The following is an 8,673-nucleotide window of genomic DNA, read 5'->3' as shown; positions in this document are numbered from 1 at the left end:
TCTATCTGACTAAAAATACCTAACACAGCCATAGATGAGAGATTGTTTTCTTTATGTTGTCTGTGCATTCAATGTATTCATTGCCATCAGGATGAAAAGTAAATTTCAGGAAACGTAACAAGAAATGCTTCTGAAATGAGTTGCCAACACTACCTTTAAATGATCAGCTATGCCTTTAAAGTGCTGCTTCAACCCTTTGTAATTGTAATCGCTTCCCTCTCTTAAAGTCTTAATTGCTGCCATAGCTTTTGCACTGTGCTTATAAAACTTATTTAACTGCCATAAATGTTAATTAGTATTCTACAGTCACACTTGCTGGATTTATGTGGACCTCACATCTGCACACCCTCGTGTGTTACTGGAAAACCACACACGCCGTGAGCGCGGCACATGTCCAGGCCAATACTTTAAAAAGTTACAGCTCACTTCTGCAATTTATGAGCTTCTCACTCAGCATGAAAGAAGAACAGTCTCATCAATAAAACTTGTCCTTGGCAAGAGCAAAGCCTCTGAACCTTGTATTTACTCTGTGAAAAAAGGCTTTTTCTTCTTTCAGTACTGTAACTTAATAGGGACTTTTGTCCTTTAAACTGATCCCTCTAAATCTTTTTCTGTCCTACAGTGGGAGATAGTCCAGACAGTGGTGAATGGCTCCCTTTTCTATACCTACAGTGTTTGTGGCATAGACTCTAGTGAGCAGGATAACTGGTTACGTACAACATTCATTCAGCGACGACCGGGGACAACACGTTTCTCTGTGGAGTTGCATTTTGTTGTGCGGGACTGCAACACCTTTGAAGGTGCCTCCATCACCTGTAAAGAAACCTTCAACCTTTTTATCTCAGAGGCTGATGCAGATGTGGGAACCAACTTCCGTAAAGGACAGTTCCGCAAAGTGGCCACCATTGCTCCTGATGAGGTCACACGAGGCCGTGTGCCCAAGGTCAACATAGAAACAAGGACTGTGGGACCTTTGTCCAGAAAGGGCTTCTACCTGGCTTTTCAGGACATGGGCGCATGTGTGGCGCTACTCTCAGTCAGAGTTTACTACAAGACGTGCCCGTCCACAGTGCAGAGCTTGGCAGCCTTCCCAGAGACGGTAGCAGATGCTCTCCAGGAGGTGGAGGGAGCCTGTGTGGAGAATGCCATCAGTCATGCTACCCCACGGATTTACTGCACAGCTGAGGGTGAATGGGTGGTTCCTGTGGGCCAGTGCCAGTGTCTTGCAGGCTATGAAACTACTGGGGACTCCTGCCAAGGTAAGCACTGCAAGCATTATGCCATGCACTCAACTGAGACATGTTTGTGTTGCTCTGTGAGTTGTAGCAAATGAATTACCTCCATCAAGGTGTGAGGAATGAGCACATGGGAATGTTAATTGTTTGGAGATCTGCAGCAAAAGCACACCACATCTGAAAATAGATCTGGTACAGTAGCACCGGGCATGGAAAATGAGAAGAAACAGGGAAGGCATCTAAACGTGTTTGTTTTGTTTAAACGTGGAGGCAACCACAAATTGCTCCATATGATACAAATGAAAAACACTGAGGAAATTTCAAGTTTCCTATCAATGCTTCATCATTTCTACATGTTGGCCAATAGCACATTCTAACTGCTGCCTCTTTGTCGGGAATGGGGCTGGGTGAGGCACTGTTTTTATGGATAGACTGATGACTGGATGTGCTAATGTACAGTACAAGAACCTGTTCTCTGAAAAAGTTGCCACAAGTACACGTAAAGATGTCTGTATGTAAACCAAATTTGCTTAGATTTTGATTACAGCATTAATGGCCACTACTGCCCCACAATTCACTGCTCAGTAGGAACAGAGAAGCTACTCAAAACTGAAAAAGTGTTAAAACAAACTAAAAATCTTCCAAAATCCCAGCTCACATTAGAGTAGTGTTTTAACTGCTCACATAGTTTTTTTAAACATCAGTTTTTTAAAAGAAAGGCTTTTAGAAAATTATGGGTAATTTGGGAGCAAACCTTTGTCTTTTTAAATAAATGACAACCAAAATAAGGTAAAGCATGGAAATATTTTGTGGTATGTACTTCCCTGGAGAAAGACCTGTGAGCACCTAGACCAAAATCAATAAAAACCATATAGATGTCTGTACATACAGTAAAGGACACAACTGTGGTGTTCTTACTGTATGTACTGTCTTTTGGCATTCTGGGGTGTGGTGTGTTGAACTTTCTGGAGGAAACGTGGGAGGAGAGATGGTACAGAGAGAAGAGGAAGGAGGGAGGAAGGGCACAGTCTGCTGTGGGGATTTCTGAAAGGAATTCTTTCACCCTCGCGTCACCTACAGCACTGATTGACTAAAGGAAGGGCCGTGTGAAATGTGTCAGAATGACTACCTGAGTGGTGCCTCTTCTCCTCACAAGTATTTGTTTTGTGTCAGTTGCCAGGGTGACTGGAACCACAGATTATAGGGAAGGGGCCGACACGCCTGTCAGAGGTTAGACTGAGTCAGTCAGGCTGTGGTGTGACTCCTGATGGCCCAAGTCACCTTGGCTGTCAAGAGTTTGGTCCTGTCTTGATGAGCAGACTGATTGAAAGAATTAGACGGTTAATCAATCAGTTAAGCAACAGAAAAATAACTGACAACTATTTTGACAGTTAATACATTAAGTACTTTTATTCCAGCACAAAAGGTTGTGGCTTTTTTAAAAGTTTGGATTTTCTTCCCATGTTTTGTGTCACTCTAAAATGAATAACTTTTCCCCTACTGTTAGCTAGACAAAACATCTGATATCACCTTTAGATTAAATTGTGAGGTTTTTCACTATTTATGACATTTTATAGACCAAACGAACTATTGATTATTTCCAGATGAATCAATAATAAAAATATAATTTTGCATTATTGTTAGTTGCAGTTGTACATATCTATTGATAGATGTGTTTCAAAGAGTGAATCTTGTACTAAGGTTGTACAAATGAAGGCATAATAAGCGAAGAAGTCAAGGCACAAGTCGAGTTCCAGACCACTGGTGGACTCTGAATGAGAAAATGAACCGGAAGTTGGCAGGCAGCTGTTGAGAGGAAAGCAGGAAATATTTGATTGTGATTCCAAAGTCTGGAGGATGACCTGATTATTAGGATGCAGGAAGCATGTTTTATAACATAAGTAAAACACAATGTTGCAGCTTCTTCCAGCTACCTCTCTAAGTCTCATTGCCTGCATGTGGATTCCACTGAAGAGCCCATCTGCTGTGGGAAAAGGAAGTGAAGTGAGATGAGGAGGAATGCTGACTGACACAAATAAGCAGGTTGTCCTTGGTCAGAGTCAGTGGGTGGGGAGTGACTCAACAGTTGGTGCATGAGGGTGGTTAGTTTTTGGGTGCTCAGTTAGATGAGGAGTGTAATTTAGTCTAGAGGATTAGTAGAGCAACAGGACAGCTGTTAGCCAATGACATGCCTCGCTTTGCCTCCCTCTGCTCTTTCATCCGGTTGTTAACACACACAACGAGCTCCCTAATCCTTGTCCCCACTTATTAGAACAATGGACCGACACAAAGAGCATAAAACAGATTCAATTAACAGATGCAGTGGTGCGGCACATAAGCCCTTTTCACGTGTGTTGTAATCAAAGAGAGCGTGGGATAATTTGAAGCACAATTTCTAGCAAGTGAAAATCAAAGTTAGTTGAATGAACACAAGATTTGGCTCAGATTCAAAAAGATATTTAACTTTTTTATAGTTTGATGATAAAAAGTCTAATTCAGTGTAGTTAAGAAACTCCATCACTGACAGTGTTTTTGTTCACGCACTGCACACATGTCACCATAATATAAGATATTTATGGCACCATTCTGTCCAATCTCACTAACAATAGATTAACAGGGCTGGAGTTTCTTTGGTTTGTGACAGAGGTCCTGCTGCTCCAGCGCAAGATGAAATGGGTTGGCCCCCTTTTCTTATGCGAAAAGACCTCAGCTACACCCCCACTGCCGCCAAGTTACTCCCCAGAGAGAACTTCTGTTGGTGCTCCAGACCTTTACCCCCATCCCCCGTCCATCCATCTATTCATCTTTATCCCTCCTACTCAAACTCAACCTGCTCCTTCTCCTCTACCATGGCAACACTCAAGGGTCCCAGGGTCCTTCTGCCTTGGTGGCGAAGTAACGCAACCATGTCTTCAATCCAGGGGTTCGCTCGACCTCTTCTCTGATCTGAGCCACCAGCACAGGGGCCCCATGAAAGGCTCCTCTCTGGCGAGACAGCAGAATGAAAGCAGAGACATGAGATCTTTCATGAATTCTGTTCTGTTAGTTTTTTTTTTCTATGCTCAGATGTTTTTATCATCTCAGAAAATATGTGCATGTTTCCGGATACACAGTGAAAATCATACTTAGCAGCTTTTCCTCTTTTTTTCACTTCCTCAGCCTCTTGACCACCAACTATTCATCTTCGCACGTGTAATTTATGACTGGTGTTGGGGGTTAGCAGAAGGAAGGGAGAAAAGGAGGAAATGTCAGCCTTAGATTGACTTGCAGCTCTTGCGTCCTGGTTTCTGTCCAGTCTGCATGTTCATTACCCTCCCATGCATGCATGGAAGGCATCACAACAGGCACATTCCATCATAACACTCCACTAGTGTCCAAGGAGACATTTCCTTCGGCAAAAACACAAATATGATCTGCCAGAGAACATGAACTGAGAGTTCACAGGTGAAAAGCAGATCATATCACCTGAAGGAATTACTGCTCCACTGTCATCCGGTTGACACTGACAATGTGACCTGAGATTAGGCCTCCAGGCACAAAGGGCAAGTGGAGACAGAGCATCAGGGAAATCCCTTTTCATTCCTCTGGATACAAAGACTCAGTGATCATAGGTTACTCACAACAAATGCTTCCTGTTGGCTGGAAAGTATTGCTATTACAGAGATTGCCTCGATGTTTGCATTTCCATCAGTCATTCCTATATGCCATGTTTAAACTAACACACACCTTTATTCTCTCACACAGAATGTAAACCAGGCTACTTCAAGCCATCTCTATCGAGCGAGTTATGTCAGGTATGTCCTGATAACACCAAGCCCTCCACGGCTGGTGCCACTGAATGTCAATGTGAGGAAGGTTTCTTCCGCTCTCCTTCAGACCCTCCTACGTCTTCCTGCTCTGGTAACAACCCACTCGCTGTGATATCACTTAACAAGTCAACTTTTATATTTGAAAGACCAAGGTAACTGTTGTGTGTCATTCACTTTCTCCCCAAGTTCCACCTAGTGCCCCTCGTGACCTGACCTCCACCACCCTGTCAGCAGAGGGCAGGCTGCAGCTTTCCTGGATCAAACCGCTCGTTACCGGGGGCCGCAGCGATCTCACATACAGCGTGGTGTGTGAATACTGCGACGGAGCCGCGTGCATCCCCTGTGGAGACAAAGTCCGTTTTGAGCCAGGTGCTACAGACCTGCATGACACCACCGTCGTCATTGGTGACTTGGATGCTCATCTGAACTACACATTCACTGTGGAGGCTCACAGTGGTGTGTCCCAGTTTGGCACTGAGAAGCCCACAGTGACCATCACCACTGCTCTGGACTACACAGGTGAGCTTGGTCACATGTAAAGCTTTTTGGTTTTTTGATTTGATTTAACCATGTGTTTTGTTGACATTACTTCTGGGGCCAAACTGAAAAAATGATCCTTTTAAATATCTTTTCTTTTTTTTCTGACTTTATTAGAGGTCAGTATGTTGAAAAATAGAAGTGGTAGCTTTGCTAGAAATTGAACTTGATAAAGGTGAAAATACAAAGAATAAAGAAATCACAATGTTATTCCATTAAATACTTTGTCATATATGTCATATGGACTGTGCATTCATAAATATACTGTATATTCATTTTATTTACAAGAAGCCATTCACAAACTGAAATAGTGACTTTACTTACAGTATGTTTGCAGTCAATTAAATGAAAAACTAAGTTCCAAAAATAGAGATCTAATCTAATCTAGCTATGCAAATGTATTGTCAACAAGAATCAGACCTAGAGTGTATGAGCATCCATGGTATTTAACCATATTTTAAAGCTGTACTGTATAATTTTATTTATCAGACTTCTGAAGTCATCTGCTCAAAATCATGTTTTCATAAAATTAGGAAATATTAGTAAGGTGGCAATGTTAAGTATCTGTTTGATCTGTTAAAGTAGGGCTCCAGGACCCCAAACAGAAGATCAGGGTTAAAAGTGTTCATGTACTATTGTATTTGTCAGTAATAACTGGGAAAAAAAAACACTTACTAGAGTAAGAGGAATTCAGTCTAACCTGAATCCCAAAGTCTTTCATTTCTAAATGTCCTTTCCAAAGACTATGATTAGTTACTAACCATTATTTGGCTTTCTACCTCTCACCGACTGTTAGATCTCCCCAAGGTAACAATGATCCATCTGGATGATCGTGGCCCCACCAGTCTGTCTCTGTCCTGGACTCTGTCTCGCAGACCTCCTGCCCACATCAATCAACGCTATGAGCTTATGTACCGCAGAAAGGTAAGACAGAGCGCTTAGTGCTTGCCTTCTCTTAAAAGTTAAGAAATCCGTTGTAAGAAATCCCAAAAAGTACTTAAGTGATTTTGGGATTAAGATAAAAATATTCTAATCAACCCATTTTTAAATGTTCCCCCTCGCAGGATGATGATGGGGAGCGAGATGTGACCACCTACACTGTGCTTGTTGTGGATAAAACCTCTGTTCAGGTCAACAACCTCACACCAGACACTACTTATATGTGCAAGGTCCATGCACTGAGTCCTGAAGGCATCTCTGGCAGCTTCAGTGTGGAGCTTGAGTTTCATACTTCACCATTAGGTACCAGCAACATTCAACTCTACAGAAAATGAAAACATTTCTCAACTGTCTCTCTCTATTCGGTTTTTAATTTCACATACTTGAGTCGATGACTGCAGCCTAACTTTTTCTGTGCTTTTACACAGCTGAGCCTCAAACCCAGGGCAACTCCACCATGGTGATGGGAGCTGTAGTCGGACTAGCGGTTATTCTGCTCATTGTGGTGGCTGTCCTGCTGCTGCGTAGACGGTTGGTAACAATTCTCTTCATATCCACATTCAACGCCTCTGTCATTCAGATAAATGTTATCTACAGACCTGCAGACTGTGTGATTATTTGCCACAAGCTTGACTAAATTAAGGACACACTGGTATGAGGGCTCAAGAAGGGTTTATGAGTAATAGCCAGTGCTGTTATTGAAAACAGCCGTGGTCTTTCTCAGCTGAGACTGACCTGCAATTACTTGAACACCCGTCTGTATTCCGTTTAGGCCAATAGTGATTAGTCTTGTTTTCCTTCCAGGAGGCTGAGCTCTCGTGGCAGGGGAGGACCAGAAGATCCCTCCTTTTCAACAGGTTAGAAAACTGTGCAGTACAACTGTATTATTTACAGATGAAACAGTTTATTAATTATTTAGCCTAATATTATGGTCATTTCCCCCTTAGATCAGCTCAAGCCTCTAAAGATGTATATTGATCCACACATGTATGAGGACCCTAACATTGCCATCCAAAAGTTTGTCACAGAAATTGATCCAAATGCTATCAGCAAGCAAAAAGTAATTGGTGTAGGTAAGTGGTTTTAAGTCATCTACCCTTCATTTAATGAAATCTCAGAGTTCAGTTTCTGACATTTCCTCCTGCTCTCCGTCTGCCAATCAGGAGAGTTTGGGGAGGTGTTTCGGGGCGTGATGAAGACCCCCGGGCGAGGAGAGGTGGCTGTAGCGATCAAGACCCTGAAGCCGGGGTACTCAGAGAAACAGAGGCAGGACTTCCTAAGCGAGGCCAGCATCATGGGCCAGTTCTCGCACCCAAATATCATCCGCCTGGAGGGAGTTGTCACCAGATGTGAGTTCCAATATTGAACACAAGTCAAACAACCACTCCTTAATGCTATCAAGTGTTATATTTTTCTTTCACTAAACATTGTTGGTTTTAATTTCCAGTTAAGCATGCCATGATAGTGACTGAATACATGGAGAACGGAGCTCTGGACATGTATCTGAAGGTAGGTGCTCTTACTGTTGTAGCTTCAGGCTTTATTCCTTAATATCTGTATTCATTGGAATCTGAGATGCACACTAAATCCTGAGCCAACTCTTTAGTAGTCTTCTTTTCCATCAGAACGCATAAACACTTTGAATAATTTTTCAGTATATTTCCTGTATCCTATTAAAGGCACAGGAATGCTGAGCTAAGCCAACTATCTTCTGGCTCTAATATAATTTTAAATGGACTGATATGAGAGTTCTAGATTTTGTTAAGTAATTCTCGGCAAGAAAACAAACGAGCATATGTCCCAAAATGCCAAACGATGACTTTTATATATACACACAGTACATACAGTTAAAAGCAAAAAAGACAGCCCAATCAATGAAACTTTTTTGCCAAGTGTTAAAACACAAGGGATTTGACTCCAGCTCACATTTAATTCACTGACATTTAACTCACATTACAAATACAATATAAGATAAAGTTTAACTATATGCATTTTTACCCCCTTTAGGGCCGCGATGGAGAGATTCCTACATATCAGCTGGTGGGAATGCTGCGTGGAATAGCTGCTGGCATGAAGTATCTGTCAGACATGAACTACGTCCACCGTGACCTGGCAGCAAGAAACGTTTTGGTGAACAGCAATCTGGAGTGCAA

The 8,673-nt window shown here is 42.3% G+C and overlaps 1 protein-coding gene across 1 annotated transcript in view; it reads left to right on the top strand.

The window, feature by feature from the left end:
- The window catches only part of epha2a (eph receptor A2 a), a 14,395-nt gene that overhangs the window by 3,005 nt on the left and 2,717 nt on the right, over positions 1–8,673 (top strand). Inside the window, 11 exon segments of the mRNA XM_020598138.1 lie at positions 623–1,259; positions 4,980–5,135; positions 5,231–5,563; positions 6,378–6,505; positions 6,646–6,823; positions 6,949–7,051; positions 7,325–7,377; positions 7,468–7,593; positions 7,684–7,869; positions 7,968–8,029; positions 8,528–8,673. The exon segment at positions 8,528–8,673 is cut by the window's right edge and continues 8 nt beyond it. Of these exon segments, the coding sequence (XP_020453794.1) occupies positions 623–1,259; positions 4,980–5,135; positions 5,231–5,563; positions 6,378–6,505; positions 6,646–6,823; positions 6,949–7,051; positions 7,325–7,377; positions 7,468–7,593; positions 7,684–7,869; positions 7,968–8,029; positions 8,528–8,673 (2,108 nt within the window).

The sequence above is a fragment of the Monopterus albus genome, unplaced genomic scaffold (genome assembly GCF_001952655.1).
Source record: "Monopterus albus unplaced genomic scaffold, M_albus_1.0 scaffold36.1, whole genome shotgun sequence".
NCBI classification, from domain to species: Eukaryota; Metazoa; Chordata; class Actinopteri; order Synbranchiformes; family Synbranchidae; genus Monopterus; species Monopterus albus.
This window is presented reverse-complemented; position numbering and strand designations above follow the sequence as displayed.